General features: G+C 45.8%; 1 protein-coding gene across 1 annotated transcript in view; it reads right to left on the bottom strand.

The window, feature by feature from the left end:
• Positions 1–2,705: 2,705 nt before the first annotated feature.
• Positions 2,706–21,921, bottom strand: part of LOC128300182 (ski oncogene-like) — an 86,051-nt gene continuing 66,835 nt past the window's right edge. Inside the window, exon 2 of the mRNA XM_053036161.1 lies at positions 2,706–2,798. Within this exon, the coding sequence (XP_052892121.1) occupies positions 2,706–2,798 (93 nt within the window). The remainder of the gene's footprint in view (positions 2,799–21,921) is intronic.

The following is a 21,921-nucleotide window of genomic DNA, read 5'->3' as shown; positions in this document are numbered from 1 at the left end:
TTGATCGGTTCAAGTTCAACGGTGCAATCGGTTGCACCCCGTTCCAGCAATCGTTCGCTTTAGCGATGTGAGGAGCGGCACGCTCACATAAATCATACCCATCTTACGTTACATGAATGCGCCCTGACCTCGGACATCCTCATCCGCACGGATTCTGACAGGAAACATGTCTACTATTACCCGCTCGGACAAGGATTCACCGGTGAGATGAGTGCCCCGAGGTTTGGTGCATCTTCGGTAACAAGTGTTTAACAGCATCGCGATTAAGGCGACGGTAGGAACTATCTCGGTGCACACACATATTCGAACGACAGCAGGCAAAAGATGATGACCGAGGAAAATTTGCATACTACGGGCGGTTATGATATCCAATGTCAAACAGTGCACGGGGCAGCATTTTTAGAGCAGAATAATGGAGATAATCCTACCAGACGGTGTTCTCCTAAAACGAAAGGCTTTTGATTATTTCTCGCCTGAGCTATTTCCAAAAATTGTACTCCACAAGTAACAGGTGGGCTGATAATTGTTTGGCCTAACACATTTATCGCGCTAGAAGATTTTTATCCATATCATATTTCGTTTGTACCAACCTTCAAACGAATTCTGTCCAAATTTGACAGCACTCGGGCCACAACCTAATGAGCTAGAGCTTTTTGTGTGACGCAACTTTTGTGTTTTTAGTAATCATGGAAAAGAAGGAATTTCGCGTGTTGATAAAATATTGCTTTTTGAAGAGGAAACATATAGTTAAAGCCAAAAATTGGCTTGATGAAGAGTCTTCGGACTCTGCTCTACCAAAATCATCCATCAGATATTGGTATGCTAAATTTAAAAGTGGTAAAATGAGCCCTAAGGACGGTGAACACAGTGGAAGCCCAAAAGAGGTGGTTACAGAAGAAAACATTTAAAAAAATCACAAAATTTTTAAGAACACCCATAATGTGAAGCTGATCGAGATAGCTGACACCCTAAAGATGTCTAAGGAACGTGTTGGACATATCATTCTCTAATATATGGATATGGGAAAGCTCTGTGCAAAATGGCTGCCGCGCGAGCTCACATTTGACCAAAAACAACAACGAGTTCATGATTCGGAGCAGTGTTTGGAGCTGTTTAAGCGAATTTAATCCGAGTTTTTGCGTCAGTATGTTACCATGGATTAGTGTTGGCTTCTCCAAGTCACTCCAAAGTCCAATAGACAGTCATCCGAGTGGACTGGACGCGATGAACTTGCTCCAAAGCGGGGGAAAACGCAACAATCAGCTGGCAAGGTTATGGCGTCAATTTTTTGGGATTCGCAAGGAATAATCTTCATCGATTATCTTGAGAAAGAAAAAACCATTAACAGCGACTATTACATCAAATTTTTGGAGCGATTGAAGGACGAAATCGCCAAAAAACGGCCGCATTTGAAGAAAAAAAAGTTTTGTTTCGTCAAGACAACGCACCGTGCAACAAATCAGTGAAAACAATGGCAAAAATTCATGAAATAGGCCACGAAATTCTTCGCCACCCACCGTATTTCGTAGATCTGGCTCTCAGTGACTAACTCCATTTCTCAGATCCCAAAAGGATGTCCTCTGAGAAGAAATTTTCGTCGGATAAAGAGGTGATCGCCGAAACAAAGACGTTTTTTGAGGCAAGGTGCAAATATTACTATAAAAATGGTATCGAAAATTGAAAGACCGCTATAATTGGTGAATCATCCTTGAAGGGACGTATGTTGAATACAAAAAAAAAATTTGGCCAAAAACAAGTGTTTTACTGTCATAGGCCAAACAATTATCAGCCCACCTGTTATACTCACACCTCCACAAGCTGCAAGTTGCATGCATCTTATGCATCTCAGCTTTTACATCAACGAGCTAAAAGGTGTCAAAAGTGGTGGCCGATAGAGTGGTATTACCTTCTGCAGGAACCACTCTCATTAAACCACCTCTGTAACAAGACACTATCGGCGCGCACACCAACAATCGTAAATAGTAATATATGTCGGCGGGTAGCATTTTATAAATTTAAACGAATATTAACCCATAACCGTACGCGCGCGTAAAGCTGCACACTATAGATTGGTTGATTTGCATTTTCACATCACACAGCGGTGGATGTTTGCTGTGGGGGATTACCGGTGACATCCAATAAATGTAAACCAGAGTTCCTGCCGTTTTGTTTGACGTTAATTCGTATTTATATGACAAAAACATGGCACCCATGGTGTGCGTTAGTGGATAAAAGCATTCTTTACGGATGGTAATCGAGGTGACCTTTACCAGTAGAATACATCCCAAGGAATATTGCGGGTGGTGAGGCTTTCATTTTCGTATTTTTTTTATGTTGGGTTTCTTTCGCCTAATCTGAGTTTAGCGTCATAAGATAATGTCTAATCGTGGCATTATAAAAAAAGATTGGTAAATCATTTGCACCTTATCTGCTGAAACGAAGCGCCCAAACAATAGCCCAATGGAAGTACATGGCCATAACGAAGCCAACCAGAAGAAATCAAACCAACTTATAGGCAGAAGCCATTGAGTCCGTTGTGTGTGTGCAAATGAAAATGCAAGTTTATGACCTCCGCGTGTTCGCGCGTTACTTCAACCTGTGGATTTGCCCGATGGTCTGTTGGTTTTTTTACGACCCTCGCGAGCAGTTGGCGGATATGGTTTGGGTAGTTATTCCGTACCAACCACACCAAAGTAGTTGCGATCTTAACCGTCTTGTTGTTGGTGCGCGTATCGATTTGTTTCAACTATTCTCGTACTAAAACTGTCAAGCCCTCTCCGCCGTTGGTGCATCCATACCTACCGGGAAAGGGGAGGAAAAAAGAAAGAAAGAAATAATCATAAGCATGGTTTGAATAAAAAATAAAGCACTCCAACGAACAAATCAACCCGCCGTGCATCAGCTCTTGGCAATGAAATCTAGAATTTTAACACACACCGTGCGCTTTATTCTTGCGAATTAATTCCAGCACGATCCCGGCAAATGAGGTGGACATTTTGGGCCCCAGCGTACAGGGTCTTACATGCACGCACGACAACTGAGGGTTGATGCGCGTGCGCAAGAAACAAACCCCACCCCCGCCACCCATTCGCCCCCTAGGATGATTGCTGCCATTGAACGATTTATCAGATATTGGTCAATAAATTTCGTCTCGAAACGATTTCATTATGGAAACGATCATAAATTGTGCGCACGGCCGAGAATAGTGAGGGGAGAGCTTTTATATTTCGTCTGCGAATTGTGTCCGCGCGACAACCGTGAAGCGCTACAAATAACCACACGCAGATGGTACGTTGAACTCGTCGTCGCTGAGAAGTCACATTGTTTGGGGAAAAGAGCGAGAGAGCAAAAAAAAAAAGGCAGTACGATCTACGCCACTGTGGATAGATTGATACTTTATTTTATTTCGTATGCTGCTTTTGTTACAATAGTTCTGCCACATTCTGAACCATCCCAGGGGAGACCCGAGTGCGTTGACAACCGATTCCATAAAATTCGCTTCGGTCACCCACCCACCGGATCGGGGGTGAATGCGAATCGTCGAATTAATAGAAACTACAGCACAATAACTTTTTCTTTATGGCGGAAAGTTTAGGATAGTAATAAAATAGTCACTCCGTTTGTGTTGTGAAACAAAATGGTGGTAGTGCTCTTCAGCTTGTTATGATGGCAGATTAGGCAACCAAAAATTAACAACAAAATTTAGAACTCTGAAAAACAGAGCAATTTAAAGCTTTTTTTTGTTATTCACTGTAAATTTCAACACTTGCCAATCTTTGGCTAACGTTTCACCAACGGTAATCAAGAAACGTACAGTTACATCCTTCGAAACGTGCCGTTTGCTATAACGCATGGCTAGGAAAAAAAATACACACAAAAGTATTGCGGACGAGAAGTAAAACATAAACAGTACAACACAACTTTCGCCCACCCACCCCAACAACCGACCGTTAGAACCGTTCGCCGTCCCACCCCACGATAAACGCTGACGGTGTGCGTTATGTCAGACGAAACATGATGCCCCACCCTTCACCCCTCGGAAGGTTGCCGAAGGATGGGAAGGTTGTCCGGAAGGTGTGAAAGCTTCTCACGCGGCCGATTAGCCGACTTTTGCCCTGCTGCCCTGATAGCCCCGCAACCGAACGAAACCCAAACGAACGTTCTTTTTTCGAGTTGCGCTTTTTGGCACGCAATTCGGTCGTTAAGGGAGAAAATCCCGTCCCCAGCAACAACAAAAAAGTGAAAATACACTCCGCTGGAGCCTTTTCTTCGCTGCACTACACACTCTCAATGCCAGTGCGGATTCGCTCCTTCCAGTGCCACTGCTCAATGACAACGGCTGCACGCCGTTGTGGCAATTAATTGATACATTGTAGGAATGTTGCTAGAAGCGGTCGCACATTTTCGATTGCAACAAGACCTTCGTGCGTAGATGGGGAGGTTTTTTTTTTTCTTCTCTCTCCTTTACTTAACAAACAAACAAAAAAACACACCACCACAGGCACATGACAATCGTTGCCAATCAAAAGGGTACCAATTACAATTGTTTTCTATTTTATTCCACCCATAGTTGGCATGTCTCTGCCACAAAAAAGCGACCTTATTCCATGCACTCTTCATGCACAACCACCCCATTGGACCGCGATCGACGACTCTTCAGATGACTTAGATCTGTTTGGGTCTCGAGAGCAATAGAACAAACCCCCCCGCGGGACCAGGAAAAATATTAGACACAGGAAACCATAAAAATTGCCATTGTTTTTTGTTGCGTTGCGCGACAATGTTGCTGGAGCGGGGCATCCCGTGGTGCGCACACGACGTCGTGCGATCGGCACATTCGGCACTTTTATGATCGCGCGCGCGCGCGCACCCAAGAACGATCTATGCAGGTTTACGATCTTTATAAGTATGCCGTAGGAGGACAGGACAGGCTCGAAAGTATTGTCTCCCGGGGGTCGACACGTAAGATGTTTTCGTTGAAACGATTAATGGGGCAAAAAAATAATGCGCCCTTATTAAGATGGTCGGGTTCAATTGTTCCTCACTCGAACGTATTATTGCTGGCACTGGTGAGTTTCACTACAATTTTTATGCTTTTCTGTCCACGAACGGGCAGAGCGATTTGCTGTTCCAGCGTGTACATACAATATTATTTTATAAAAAAAAACACTCCGCTTCGATCGTTAATATTTATTCATTTTCCAGCGTGATCTAGCGATAGAAGTGTGAACACTTTCGTCGGCGTGTTGTAGCACCAAACATTACGTCACACACCTGTGCTGCACTGCATAACCGGCAGAGGTGCAATTTAGCGCTTAAAAAAAGCTACATAACAAAGCGTTTTCTCTTATCAAAAGATTTAATCAAATGTATGCATTGGTTGGCGGCGAGATGCGGTATTGTTTCGAAATAAATCAAACACAGAGCCGCCGAACGCATTGGCGAGCGCAAACTACGTCAAACGATAAGCCCATTGTGGGTCAATTTTATCACGTAGGGGATTGCATTGTGGGCAGGAAAGCTGGGGGAAACAAATCAAACCGATTTGCAATAGTATTAACAGACATAAAACAGGGATAGTTATCACTAGGTCTAGAGAACTAGGTCATTTGGACATGTACGTTTCCTTTGCATCGCATGAATTATTGAGCTTAAACAATTCTACCACAGTTGCTGCAAGATTTAAAAGAATAGAATATATAGCTCCAACTTTAAAAAATAAATTACCAAACAGTCCAGATCTTCACACTTGTTGATAAATAACATTTAATAAAATTTGCCCAAAATCCTTGGAGAATCTAGTGTTAGAATACAAGGACTCCTCCTATCCTCCAGAAAAATAAATTCCTTGGACTTTATTCATTGCAATATTATACATCTTTCATCGTTCTTCAATAAATCTCTCCAAACCCCATAAATTCTTCACACTGAGAGCGCCTTTCAGAAGGTCATCAACTCCGTTATTGAATCGTGCCTTCATAACGGTGGCCCTTCTGGAGATGACTCACTAATTTATTTATTACATCTTTCTCGAAAATAGACACGATGATGAAACGATTGCAAAAACTGCCACGAGAAGTGCAAGAATGCGTTCGTCCAATAGAGTCGGTGAATGGAGGATAAACGAGGTTAATGAACTTCCTCCCGTAACTGATGCGCTGCAGCGCTAGCCCAGGTTCTATTTGGTTGTCGTGTAATATTATTTACACTCCAACGCGCGCACTGGCGAACTGCGAACGCGAAAGGGGCGAAAATAACGACGTAACAATTACTCAATTTCTTCGCCATTTTAATCATCAGACGTCAGTTGCATTTCACACAATGCTGCATCCCCGCAATGCAATTGCCATTAGACGCAGACAAAGGGGGCAGGTCCGCCTCATTAACGGAAAAGTGTAAATAGAAGGAGTAATAAATTAAAGGAAAAAAAAATCAAGCAAAGAAAGTAAATTAACACCAACGTTTGTAAATCCATCCATTTCAATATGTTTCGTTTTGCTTTTATCTGGATGTACCGATCTTTGGTTCATAAAGCAAATGCCATCCAGCACCGGCACGATATAAAGTGACAATTTTCCTGCAAATACCCAAACCGCCAGTCATCATCTCCCGTCTGCAACCGACTAGTGGCGCGAGCGTCAAAAACTCTTCCATCTTCACTGTGCGCGCCGTGAAGAATTCCGTGAGCAAGAATGGGCTTTAGCGCTTTGCCATTTTCGTATGTCGAAGGCGTAGGTGAAAAGAGCACTAAATGAATATTCAAATTTAACTACTGCATCGCGGGGACACATCACCTCCATCGCACAGCGCTGTTTCGCTGATACACAAAGATTTGCATCGTGTGTCGTGGGGGGGGGGAGGGTTTAAGGTTTACTGCAACAAAATAATGATGCATAATTTACAGCGAAACGAACGATTACGATCGCATTGCTAATGCACCAAGAGCGCGTCCCCGTAGCCCATCATCCGCCCCCAGGCCCCTTTTCCTGTCACCTCTCCCGCAGGCCGCACCTAGCAAGTAATGACGCCATGTTCTAATGAGATCTTGATTAAGCTGTGCGATAAACGGCCTGTCCCGTCTGGTGCAGAGTGTTTGTGTGCGAACAGTGGAGCTGGGATTTATTTTTTTCCGGCATCATTTTTTTCTGCTGGTGGTTTTGGTGTGTTGAGCTTCGTATTTTAATTTTAATTTCGCTGCACCGCAAGCGAGTACGTACGCATAGTAGTTCAAAAGCAAAAAAAACGAAACAGGGCGGATGTTTGGATGCAGCGATACAGTCCATTGCAGGATGAAGTATCTATTTTGCGATTGCTTAAACAAAATCGATAACAAAAAATAACTATAGCAACTGGGAGGTCCCGGATCTGTTTACCTTTTTCTATTACCCGACCCAAATCCATTGCTAAGTGGTTTACCAGTGACAAACAAAAACACCCAGCCCTGATGGCTTGAGATTCTGCAGCAGGATAGTGTCATTTAATGGTACAACAGACAAAAACTAACGTCCCACACAAATGAAACCGATAGGATTAGGACACTGGATCAAACAAACAAACAAACAGACGAAAGCCCATACACATCCGACTGCAACTCGCACGCACCAAACGATTTTCGAACCCACCTTTTAGTCACGCAATCAATTGCAATAATCCCCTTCTCGCATCCCGCTCACCCGCGCTCGGTGTAGGTGTCACAAGACACGATTCCTCGGCACACTTCTCCAAGAAAATTTGTGATCCCGCAGCTCGTTAAGCGCACCAGCAATTAATTACGCAAAGTCGACATGATCCCATTACAGGGCCGGGTCTGCGCGCCCCAGCACAACATCATCCGCTTAAAGCTCGCTCGCCGTTGCCCGGCAAGTGAGATATGCAGTAATGAAAGCAAAAAAAAACACAGGTGACGTGTGGCTAATGAGGAGAGAAATCGCCGATTTAAATGACCGAAAACAGATTGCAAACGCACCCAACCTGATGCAGTTGACAACGGTCAAGGTACGTACGGGGGGAATGGTAATTACTCCATGAAACAAAGCCATATTGCCACTTAAACGCTGCTAATGAGTACACAGACAGACGCACACGTCAGACCGCGCACGGTGGTGCACACTTCAGCCCAATTGTACTAAATCATCGGTTGTACTAAATAATGTCCGCTATGCGTAGGCATCCGCTTAAGATCAATCCCTCCAACTGTGGTTGTAAAAGTTGGCGTTATTCGTTTTGTCTGAACTGCACTAGAACGTGTTGTTCGATCTTTGGCTCAATCGTGTTACTACTAACTGTCAACGCGACCATCAGCCACCTAGACGTGCTATGGACAATGCTGTGACTGGTTTTACACTCACCCTTCACAGCATTTTTCCTTCACATCTGCGACCCAGGCCCCCCATAATTGGAGGTGAATTATAAGGTTCGCACCAGTAATAATGCAGAAAATTAAATATTATTCATAGATTATTTATGCACTTCCCGGGCGGTGTAATTCATCATATTTCACCCAGCATCCAGGAGGGGGAGGAACCTAAGAGTGGTATGATTATCTTTTGTAGAACCCGTGCAGCCAATCGACGGCACTCGACGGGCGCTCCCATCCCGATCGTACACTATCGAACCAATCCGACCACACAGCCCCGACCGATCGATCGATCGATGGTGGAACGCGGCGTCGAAGCAATTACGTACAGCTGCGCGTCCACGGCGTCCTCCACCGCAGCCGGTAGCAGTGGGAGCCACTACAAATTGGCGATCGAAACAACCCGATCAATGGCGCGGCGGTGGTATGGCCGCGCGATCAGTCAACGCGCTCAGGAAGTTAGCGTGCAGTGGACCAGTTTCGCGTTACGATGCGAGCGGGGCAGTTCCATTGATCATTTGTTTCGCTATTAGTCATCGGTGTGACCCGTTCGCAGCCAATGCAGCACACACGACATTGAATTCCTACCGCAAGAATTAATGCCAGAGATTATCGATTGCTTGGTTTCTTGCGATCCGCGACTCTCGGACACTGTCGAGACCGCGGCGGAGAGATCTAGCATACCTTTGCGCATTCATTTGCATGCAAATAGTGTTCCACACAACAGTTTTCCTTCTTTACAGCTGTCGCCGGCAGCATACGGCATATACCCAATGATTTACACGTTCTCTCACACGCCTTGATGGACGACGCGGGTTTTATTTGTAGTACAAAGTCAACGTTTTTGCATCTCGGGTTTGCGTTTGCGGGTCGTACGCGCTCTGATACCCTTTTGCTTTATTTTTGGTGTGTACTCAATAGCTCAACTAATTGCAACGAATCGCGCGACGCACACGCTACACCCGCTGCAACAGGTAACGCTCAAGATCCATGCGAAACGATATCGCATGCCGCACTGCACACAAACTAACGCAACGCCCCCAGGGTTGCGGATATTCGCTTCCAGGAGGTCTCAGGCATCCCGCCACTCGCTAATCTCTGGACAGCGATCGACATGCTTCCATCAAGATTCATTAGTTTCCGTGATCTCATGCACAAGTTTTGTTGCGGTGCGCAGGGCCTGCGCACAAAAACCGGGCTAATTGTCCCCAGTCTTCACGCCGGACGGACCCCGACACGTACAAACGCAAGAGATTGGCCCTCGGGTGATTTATTGATCAGCGGACTAGGGGCCTGCATCCTACTCGCTCGCCATTGCGCCGTCCATTCGTTTCGATGTGCTCGTTTACACGTCCTGTTCGTTCTGAGCTACATATGTGTGACGTTCCCTTCTCTCTAGCGGGTCTCACTCACAAAACGAAGAAGGATTGCTCGGGTCCACGGGTTTGCCGGGTGTCCACAATTCAGAATTGATGAGGTAATTATCGAGAGTCGGCAAATAAGCGCAACAACCTGCCAACAGGCAGGCACACCGTTGGAGTACCTTGTACTCCGGTGTCTCCATGTGCCAAGAGGCCAGAGACTGTTTTCTCGCGAAACGGGGGTGTATGTGGCATCTCCTCCGGTACGTGCCCTTCATTCTGAGACGTGTGCACCGGGACCGGTGCGCGAATGAAGAAACGAAACACACAACACACGTTTCGGTTTGCTCGATCAGCAGACAAGAGCGACTGCACTGATGACAGGCAGGCGAGTCAGAAACATATATCCGTGCCTGCCAGTACCATATCATTACGCAACTGTCCCTCTCCGTGCACACAGACTCGGCGCATAACTGTCGCTCGAAACATGGAAGGCCAACACATAGGCCAACATTATAGAAGTCTCGAACAGCGCAAAAAAACAGCCACAAGTCGTTCTTCTCATGCGCTATTTGCACGGATTTCCGCGCTAAATCTCAGGATGCGAGGTACGAAGTATGTACCAGACCACTCGGAGGTATCTGTTGCAACCAAGAGGATACGATTGGGTGATCCTCCTCCAAGAGATCCCTTCACCTGTGTCAATCTTAAAAAAAAACAACACCACCAGCACTAAAACCACCACCATCCCAGCCTTTCGCATGTCCAAAAGATCAACCTCGCTTGGCTCTTAAGATGATCGAGATTAAATGTGATCACTTTACATGTGTGCCAGAACCGTCCCGTGGTACAAACCTTCTCTCCCTCCTCTTCTTCGCTCTATAAGCCGTAAAACTGAGCTGGTGGTTCAAGCCGCGTCCGAAGGACAGGAAGGGACGAAATTTATAGCTGCCGTTCACCCGTTCCCACCCCCGTTTAACCGTCGCTCCGGTAGTAGGAGGAACATACTTGCGCGCGGCTCGTGGAAAGGTAGGAATTAACCGATCGCTGTCATAAACTTGTGACAGAGGAATTTATTAGCCAGGCCCGGTAGGGATTGCGCGACCACAGCGACCCTTACACCCGCACCCGGTAACTCTCTCTAACAAGGGTGACTGGGTACAACTGGCAAAGCAACATTGGCAATCACCATCATCAAGTGTAGTACACTCTTCGGCGGGGGAAAAAAAGCAACAGCAACGTCACAAGAAAGAAAAAACATTATTCCCGAGACGATTACCAAGCTCTGAGACGGTGGAACCGGGGCAGGGAATGGCCGTTGCACCATCAAAACCATTCCTCTGTCTTACAAGGTTATCCTATCGCCACTTTACACTTGTACTCTGCATCGTTTTGCAACTGTTTGCGGGACTGGAAGAGTATTGACGGCAGGAAGCGGCACGACAGATAGAAGGGTGGGCAACGAATTACCGGAAGTTAAAAAAGGAACCCTTAACACCCAAGAGCCCACGCGGTATCTGTCAGCTTAGGCTGAGATTACACAGCACAGACCCCACGAGGTGCTTCATCCGGGGTGGGTCAGATAGCAATTTGTAATTTTGCAATCAACCAACGGCATAAATCTGCTGAGCATCAAGACGAACTCCACCAACCTGCATTGAATCGTGGAAGCATCCGTCACCGGTTTATAGCACGAATGTTTCACAGAAATCAAGCACCCGAGAAACCAAAGTTTCACAAGTCTTCTTAAGACTTGGAATTTGTTGAAGGTGTGTAGACCTCCAAGTTGGAGAATTCGTAGAATACCCAACAAAGAATGTTGAAGGCTCTAAGAGTAGTGTAAAACCTGAAGAGATATCTCGAGGAATACGTGAGGTTGAGGCTCCCAATATCCGAGGAAGCGCGGTTATATCTCATCTGTGACATACTCGTCTACTGCTGCAGATCATGCTGCACAAGTGCAGGGGAAGTTTTTTGCACGCCATCGGCAAACACGCAGCGGGCAGGCACACGAATGGCTTCTTGTAAGCTTACCACCACCACATCAAGCGCGTACCTCCCAAACCTGTCAAACTATCCGGATCTCGTGATCGTGTGGCAGCCATAACAGTAATACAAGCATCGGGGCTGCCCGTTGCGCATTCCATCCATCACTATTAACACCTTTGCGCGTCGCTGCACTAAACACAGCGACAAGAACGAGCTTTTGCGCGCGCGCTCGCGCGCGTGTGTACTGAGTGGCACATGGACGTTCAAGTTTCACGCAAAACCCCGAGCCGTTAAAAGCCGTCAAACTAATCAGGCGCCCCTGTTGGCGCCTGTGAACCGTGAATGATGAATGATTTTCTAATTGATTGGATATTGGACTTTCCTGCCCACCCGTTTTTCCTTGACGCTTCGCGTTTCCGGTGAGCTTTTTCGGTGCTGTTTTCAAATTAAAAACCATATAAACACCAACATTCAGGTAGTGTGTAATCACAGTGTCCTTCGGGCGATGGAGCTGCTGCATGAACATTAGCGCCTTTGCGAACGACTTGATCTACATTACCGCTAATCCGCTCCGCCTTCATTTAAAGGAATGCAACACAGTTATGTCGAAGGAAGCGAGTTTAACACATCGAAAAAACATAACAAAACAACAGTTCTTCACACCGTTCCACCATTGCACGTGCCATTTACCCTTGCGAGAGGGTGCAACAGCATGTAACGGTTTGTAGAGTTGCTTGTTGGCTTTTTTTTATTTAGTGAATTAATTTCCAAACCGAACAATTAAATGTTAGCAATGATTTTCCGCACCACAATCCTTATGTGCTTCGGAATTAAGGTGAAAGCTTCCAAAAAGTGGATATCACCAAACGTTATTACATTCGATCAAAGGTTAAATCACAACAAGCGGAAGCTGATACGCGGATAAGACACAGCAGAAACAGCCTTAGCAGCAGTAACTTTGTCTTAATAACATATTTATGCAATTAATCAAGTAAAACAATTTACCCACCGTGGCTGGTCAGTGGGGCAGAGTTAACACCTTTCCGCTAGCGGAGCATATACAATGTATGTTACAATGTAGCATCGGTTCTGTTCGTGTGATTTCTTTCAAACACCTTCATCGGTATGCTTCATTGGGCACAAAAGCACAAGCACCGCTTGAATGTTTGCAGTATTCCACCAAAAAAAAGAAGACATACACATCACAAACCAGGCATTGAAACAATTGACTTGTTAGTTTCCATCGACACCGTACCTATTTCTCACCATCATCTCATGCATATACGCGGGCGGCACTTTGATCAGTAACAAGACGCACGCGATGCGCACCAAACACCATAACGCACCTCGAATGTTAATTAGTGAGCTTTTGTTGCCCTTTTCGTTCTATGATACAATGCTCGAATGATTATTCATTTACAACGTACATGATGGATGGTAATCGGATAATTGTTTGACATTAATCAAAAACGCATAAAACCGATAAGTAACGCCTTAAGATACGTAGAAAAAGTTACTGCAAGACTGTACGCAAAAGCTCAATATTTCCCCAAGACATGCATGGGCCAGAAGGCATGCCATAATGCTAATTACTAAAGGAATTATTTATGGCAAACGGATAGTCCTGAGGATGGCGTCCTGGCGAACCGTCACGCAGCCGTTGTTGAACGGCAAAAGAAAATCTTCTGTTTGTGTACGGTTCTAATGGACGATTGGTTGCTGATTGCTGGTGAGGAGTAGCCAACACAATTGGCGATACATTTTTCAACATGCCATAAAAGGGGGCATCGGTCACTGATCGTCGATCTAGGCCACAAACACCGAATAGAACACTCCGTGCGTTCTTTCCTACGCAAAACATTTGATGGACAGCTTTGCGGTAGCCCAAGCCCAGAATGTGGACAAATCTTATTGTAGGGCAGTTTTTGTCTACTTCCTTGTTCACTTTAACCCTTTGATACCCCCATCTGGCCGGGACCGCGCAAACGATTTATTATTTAAATTCAGTAAACCGCTCACTACTGCAGCCGGACCGTAAAGTGGCCGAATGGTGGTTGGTGGTTGCCCAGTTATCTGAGATGACGTTGCAATACGGCGGCGGTTTCTTCGACGGTCTACATCGTCTATCGATTGCATCACGTGTCGTAGTACCTGGGGCACGTCTCGTCGTCTTCGGTCCGCATCCCTTCGCACACCGTGCAGACATCTGCTCACCTTACCGCGAAGGCAAGAAGGAAGCATAAGCTATAATATAATAGGTGACACACATAAATTGGCCTCACGAGCGTCGGCTGTGGGTGCGAGAGGAACTGCAAACCAGGAACCCCAATTGCACACCACCAATGTATCGATCCGCAGTGACGTACGAAAAGCGCCACGGACTTTCGTTGCAAAACACGGCACAACACAATGGACAGACCTCGCCCACAGCGGCCCCGAGTGTAGGGTCAATATGCAGCCGACTCGGGAAACGTTCGCCGGGTGTGCAGTGACTGCGTACAGCTCGAGTGGGGAGCCCAATTGTGACCTGAATTGTGTTTCATTATAAAATGGTTCGAACCACAACAAAATGTCCAGCAATTCGACTTGGAAACTAATCGGCACTTAATCGAAGAGGAAGTGATTAAAAATAATAGCAAATATATTTCATATAATTGCGAGTTTGCGTGTTTACTAAACGTGTGGCATGTAAAAACGGCATCACCATCCATGTTTCATGATTGACAGGCATGTAACGACAATACTGACTCGAACTTCTCTTACCCTTTCTTTTACCCTTCTTTATTGAATATTTGATGCAGCTAACAAAATTGATAATTGTAAGACAAGAGCAACAATTGATTTATTTATCATTCCACGTTTTCGGTTGGTTTGCCTGCAACGGTGAACACCTACAGAAGGTTCACATTTTACAACAAGCGTCCAAAAACGTTTCCTGGTCTCGATCGGTTGTTTACAGCAGAGTGTGAACATTTTCCCATGGGTCTTGCAGCGCATAAGCGTGGACCGCGAATGGCACCATAAACAGAGACATGTTTCAATAACATAAAACAAAGAACAAAACATCACAAATATTTAAACTTCAAGCTGCACACAACAGGACCAATACAAAATCCCATCCGGACGGTTTCTCCATAGCAAGGGCTGACCTTTCCGGCAATATGGCAAACAATTAAGTAGACTAGAAATGATAGGATTGACCTCGCAGTTCTTTACACCAAGAACAAGGTGTCATATGGAAACTAACCAGGGTTGCGTCTAAAGATCGGAAGGCGAATCTCAATATATTCCTGAGTCCTCACAGAGTCAGAGTAGTTCATTCTGATGAAGATGCATTCAGATTCATGAATCTGATTCTGATTTATCCAATACGAGAACTATCTGTATAACTATCGGTTGATCGGTCTTTTCAAGTTGAAGTTGATAGAGTTTAACCCAAGCCTTTCAAGACATAGATTGGTCACCCATCGGCTCAGGTGTACTGAAAGGTATGCACCTGCATATAAACAGCCAAACAGCGGTGAAGAAAAAAACAACAAATAAACGTCTCGCAAAAGCTTATAGTGGTTGCCAAAGAAGTTTGTCCAAACAAAAATGTGACAACATTTAAAAAAGTTACCAAAAGCCAGCAGGCCACCCCATAGCCGAAGGCCTCAGCCCACCACAAGCCTCAGCCTCATCCGGCCACCACCCTTTCCGTTTCGTTACACGACAGTTTTTCTTTCCACCCGAACGGTTTCGTTTTCGTGTGTTTGCAAACTATTCTACCGCTTCAGAGCTCGGCATGGGAAAGTTTTGCCTTTCCCGCAGCGTCGATTGAGGGATGGCCACAAACAACCGTGACACAGAGCCGCAATAGACATACCCCTCGGCTGATAAGCTCTGCATTTTTTGGTGGTTTCCCGGCAAGACGCAACACTATTTTTTCCACGCGTGTTGCACACTTTTCCAGCCCGATGTTGCGACTGCCGGGACGGCAACAGAGCGGGACCCGGGGTTGTATAGGGGTTTTGGGGGAAGGAAAAACAGTACGTGCTACAGTCGCGAAGAGGGAGTTGAGCGTTGGGTGACTTTAGTTTAATAACCGCGCTTCCGCTTCCGATTTGTTTAGTCAGCAGATTTGAAGAATCAGCATCAAATAAACAGCCACCACTATGTGTCGACCATGAATGGTTGGTTTCAAAGGCACGATGATGTGTCGAATGTCAACGAATCTGGGAGCGTATTCAATTACCCACAGCAATAAAACCGAACCGTAATTAAAATTTTTAAGAACTTTGACCACAATCATGTCGAAAGCAAAGGCGACAGTCGGGCGTTCAATTTGTTCCACTTATAAGCCGGTACAGATTTGACAAGAAAAAAAAACACTCACATCACTTGCTAAGAGCAAGCTGCGAGAATTTTTTAAATCTGTTCCATTTTTTGGCCATTACTCTTATGCTGCGTTTGAGACACAACCATACGGTGCCCATATGTAAAGAATAAATTTTACGTCATGATCACGTCTATACAATTTCATTAAACATTCATAATGGAGCTGTCGTAAACTGGAGTTTTATGTTCCAATTTTTCACACCCACGCACCCCAGATGAATTTAAGGGCTTACAGCATAAAGGAACTGATTGAAGGTCCAAGCGGGAAACGATTATGACATCGTACGCTAAGTGGAACAAACATTGGTACTTTATGCGTCGTAGCAGCTCTAGGAACAAATCGGGCTGAGGTTGGAATTTGGAATTTCCCAAGGATTTCGTCTAAGTGAAACTGCTCTACATTTTAGTGGTTAGATATTATAATTATAATTTAAAAATATTAATAGTCCTCCATTCCGCCATCTTATGTAAAAGCTTAGGTAAAAACAAATTCCTTACTCATGACATAGCGAACAGGAAAAGAAAAGCAACAAACGGCAGGAAACAACCAGAACTACCATCGACATCTTGTTCACCCGGATCGATTGCCTTTTTGTCGCCAATGCGTGTGTATGTTTGTACATGTTGCACAATTCAATTAACATTCTATCATACGCAAAGACAGCGGAACATAAAAAAAACACACGTACCGAACCCTCGGCAAAAATCGGTAAAGTCGCGTGGCTTTGGCAGCCGATGAAGTATGGTACGTTTGCGTCTCCGGTCACAACACCGCACGAGCGGCACACGTGTGTGCGAACATAATAAAGCCGGAATCGACGCGCGACCGTGCGGCATGACGTTGGACACCGGTGCGCTTCTTAGCCATGGTCACGGAGCGAGGGTGAGCCGTTAAGGTGCGCCAGGTCAGGATCGTAAGGTGGCAGAAAAACCCCCCGCCTCTCCGGACTACACCCGGTGGCGCACTGACGAACTCAGTACCAGGCGCATAAATTATGCACCGCACCGCACTGTAGGTGCATTTTATGTGCATACATAAATGCACGTGAGAGCGCGCGGGAGCCAAAGCGGGTGCACAATCGCAAGGCGGAAAAAATCGCAACCCCGCTACAGCGAAAGGTGATGACTTGCGCTTAGCGGTGTTTGGCACGGAGCAATCGCATCCACAGTACACGGCCACACGGCGCGACCGGCGAGTTGCTTTCGGGCGGAATACCAGAACGAAGGAAACATTCCTTTTTGCCACCTGCCATCGTCAGGGGGTTCATATGTTGACCACCTACACGCAACACACACCCGCCCTTTCTCCGGTTGCGGTGGTCCGCATGGGTGAAGAAAAGCAAAAGAATCGAATACGAACCACGCGGAACACGCGAAAAACGGCTGCCGCATTATATGGTCGGTTGCCGCGGGAGTGCGAAAGCGTGTTCCACGGGCAGCGTAATTGTAGCCGGTGTGGTGGTGGAACATATCGCATGAGTTGATGCATTTCGTTCGTTGCCTCCCGTTACCACCGGAGTCCTTTTTCTCGGTTTCGGTGCTGGGCTTGGGCGAGGTGTCGAAGAAAAATGTTGAGCAATTTCTGCAGACTGCAGACAACGGCTCTATGTGTGTGCGGAACTGAACCGGAGAGGAAGCCAAACACCAAACGGAACGCGACTAGAATGTTGATTAGAATGGCATGGAATCGAAAAAAGGGGGTATATTATGCTATGCTTTTAGCGACTTAATAATTTGACTTACTCTTGACCAAGATTTAAGAGCATGATATTGAATGAAGTTAAACATAGTGAAATAAATACGAAGTCATACGAATTCTTTATTAACAACTGAGCTCAATAAGGATTTCCTGGACAAGGCGGACATTGAAGAAAATCAATTCCGTGAAGGGCGACATCTAGTGATCTTAATCGAAATTCTATTAGAGTATTCTATACGGATATCTTAAGTTCTCCACAAATAATACATCTATTGACGACTCTCACACCATGTCCCGAAGGATTCCCTCCCACGATACACGATCAGCGAAAAGGAAGTCTCTTCTCATTCAGGACTTGAAGAGATTCGACAGATGACTTCAAACTGTCTTCCGGAATTGGTAATTACATCACGATCTACCGTATGAAGGAGGTCGTGGGCTTTTGATCTCAACTAAGTTGGGCCTGAAAAAGTTATTCTTGGGACTAAAGAATAAACATTTCATTGAAGATCGCGATCCTTCCGAATATCAAACGCGATCCAGCCAACGAACTCGCTGCGCCTCATGCCGAACTGGTGATCGCTGACGAACACCTTCTTGGCTGGACATGAGGATGTCCGGTTCCTCATACAGCTCAACAAGCTCGTAGTGTATCCTCCACACTTCATGCTCGAACACACCGCCAAAGATTATCCAGAGAATGCGTCTAACCATTATCCGGAGAGAAGTATTCTACCACCTCGAGGCTGTCGCCGTCGTCTGGTACGCAGCCTCCTAATTTCAACGCTCCTTCAACAGAGCACTTACTCTGATAACTTTTAAGGTTGTAACGAAGGATAAATGCTAACATTTGCATCCGGTTTTATGCAGGTTTTGACCAGCTAGAAGGATGCCTGGCAGGCCCCTGTCCAGAAAAAGTCAGAAAACGTTTGAAGCATTGTCTGAACATTGTATACTATTTTGATCTAAATGCCAGAAAACACGTCAATGTTCCATTAAATGCCAGATAAGAAAGCTAATATATGAGTAACCCAACTATTCCCAGTTACATTGAAACTCATGCAGTGGCCTTTGTACACCGATGAAAAGAATGAACTCATCACTCGGCAACAGACATCAAACTTTCCATTCTAAAACAACCGTTCATTTCTTTCCGTGCTGTGCAGAAGAACAGCCCTCCACAACTGCTTCCTAGCCTTAGAAGTTCCTTTGTGTGCACATGCTCCTTTGCAGCTCTTCATAAATTCTTTTAATGTTTCGTGTTTTGTTTAACCATCCACACATACTGACTCAAATCCCGAACATGAAAACTTTAGCTCTTTCTTTTTTTTTTGCAGATGGACAAGAGTGCTGCCTTTTTTTCCGACCCGTTTGGCAGTGCGACCGGGAGTGCATTTACATTGAAACTTTTGATTGCAATTTCCCGCCCTTTTTTTTCGTTTGCTCGTCTCTGCCTGAGTTCTGTTTCTGCGCTTTCTAACAGATACACCACGTGGTCCGTGTCTTTGTGTGTCTTGATGTTTGCTACCACTCGGCACGGAGCCGAAAGGGGAAAGGAGAAAGCAAAAGGGCTGCGGGCACTACTCCGCACTACTACCGAAACCCAATCAACCCACGACACCGTCGAAGGGCGATGGAACCTCGGCACTGCACGAAAAAAAAAAGCGGGTGAGTTATACGGTGAACTTTGTTGCCACGTGCTGAAACACTACTGGCGGTCGGCTACGCTCCACTACTCACCCCCTTTCGGCTTCATTCCCAACCAAAACAAGGACATTCGAAGGACGACGAAAGCAAAATTGAATGCGCTGACACGCCAGTTCTTACTGCAGCCTTTGCTGCACTATCCGTCCCAGTTCCTTTGTTCTGAGGTTCGCATAGCAACGGCAACAGGAAAATCTACGGAAAAACTGATGATCCTATCTTCGGTATGGGGAGGATGAGGGTGGGGGGGGGGGGACAAAAAAACCCGTTTCAATGTGAAGCGAACGTGAAACTGCAGCTGGGTCGCATCTACCGGACGGTTACCGGAGGTGTTGAGCCTGAAGCTGCAGTAAAATCGATATATTTTCCAGCGAAAAGCAGCAAGACACAGCAGGCAGCATCGAGAAAATGTGCAGTATAAATAGTGCTGACGCTGCACCTTCGATAAGAGAGTGTGCATTCGCAAAGAAGGGGATTTTAAAACCAACCACCCCCGTCTATCGCCTGCAATGCACATACATCCCCGAAGTCACAGTCATTGTTCCGAACTCACCCTGCCCGTTTTCTCTCATGGTTTCTCTTCAACTCCAACATACATAAAATGTAAAGCTAGGTCACGAAAATACAAAAACTCATCCAACCCAATGTGAGGGTGCACTCGAAACTCCTCGCCCATCACAACCCCTTTTTGGGGGCGCGAAACAGATCACTGGAGCATTGGTCGATGTTGGATGTTGACATCCTTTCCTTTGGCGTCATCCACCCAGACGAGTGCATAATGTCATTGCTCCAGTGCAGTGTTACATTGTCTACGTACGTACGAACTGTACTGTGAGGAGACCATCCCCGGGGGGCAAAATCCGAAACCCCCGATGAAACGGTTGTTCACATTTTAATTGGTTCACTGACTTTTGGCCGGGTTGTGCCCAAGTTGCAACAGTGGGGATGATTTTAAAATTCTTCCACCTCGAAAATGCACAACACTGACACAACATTCGTCTGGTCGTTCTAATGCAAAACTTGAACGATTTATTTTTACGACACGTGCACGAACCAGACCAAATGGGTGCGATAAAGCGAATAAAGGAAAAAAGGGGGATGATTCCTTTCTCACGAGTAACTCTTTCGAACTGGGTCACATGCATCGGGTCGTTCGATCTTACCGCTCAATCGATTGCGGATCGTTGGGTTGGCATTCGAATGGGAGGACATGAATTTTACGCCGAATTAATTCCAGCAAGTCGCGGTAATTTGGTAACTTCACTTGGAAAACTCCTAATGCAAACAGGCAATCTTAAAGTTTCTTTGAACATAAGATAGACTACATGCTCTTTATAGCAATTTTGAGCAATATAATTTAATAGCAAATTCCTAATATCGTCCTGCCCCTCCTTGAGCTCAGTTTGAATGTCAGCCAATCAGCGTACAATGACATTTAATATTCTCATATGCTGCCTGATGTGAAACAAACAATCATCTCCAATCGTACGGATATCCACACAAACACCATTCAATGAACCCCCCGGGCTACATTAGAGGATATTATTTAAAATTACACACCTTCACAATGCACTCATTGACATCATTAGAAGCACCGTTTCGTGAAACAAGGGGTGTAATTTGAAATTCGTCTGTTCGTTCCGGTGTGCTGCTTGGCTGTGCTAAACAATTTCCAATATTTGTACCCTGACATACACCCGCCCCGCACACAACCGAGGGGTTCGTGGTTGGGTCACGTTTAACTCACATTTGATGATTAGCAGATGGTTGTTCAGATTCCTTCCCCTTCCAGCTTCACAGCGGGGAAAGTCAACGGTAAAGGACGCGTTGTGAAATGGAGCTATTATTTCGTGGCAACACCTTCCCGGCAAAACAAACCCTGGGGGGGGGGGGATAAATCAATAATGTGCCCGCGGCAGTGTGGTGAAGGAGGTCCTTGTTGTTTGGCCGGGTGGGTGTTTTTATTTCTCTAGCCTCCACACTGTGAGATTGCGTGCAGCTTCCAACCGATGGGTCAAAAACCGTGGGTGGGAGAGAATGTGCATTTATTGATCCCACATTGACACCTTCTTTCCGTTTCGATTGGCATCACAGACAGTGCTGTGTTGTAGTGCCTCACGCAGTGCGGATGAGTGGTGGTGCCAAACCACGTGGGGCCACCACAGGCACAGAACTGCATCGTAAATTACTCACTCACAATCCGGGTCACCATCATCGCAAGGAGAACCCCATCCCCCCTGAACGGGATCGGGACGACATCAACATTTTCATTCCATCATGATCGACGGCCACTCTCTCGCTGTGTTTGTGCGTTTTGTCCTCTCCGCCACGTACGAAAATTCGATCCATCAATGTGCACCCAACGGTGGTACGGATGGCAAGGGATTTGGAACTACCTTGGCCACTCTATTCCATTCCCCTTGCGCAGCACGGGA

Source organism: Anopheles moucheti, chromosome 3 (assembly GCF_943734755.1).
Source record: "Anopheles moucheti chromosome 3, idAnoMoucSN_F20_07, whole genome shotgun sequence".
NCBI lineage: Eukaryota > Metazoa > Arthropoda > Insecta > Diptera > Culicidae > Anopheles > Anopheles moucheti.
This window is presented reverse-complemented; position numbering and strand designations above follow the sequence as displayed.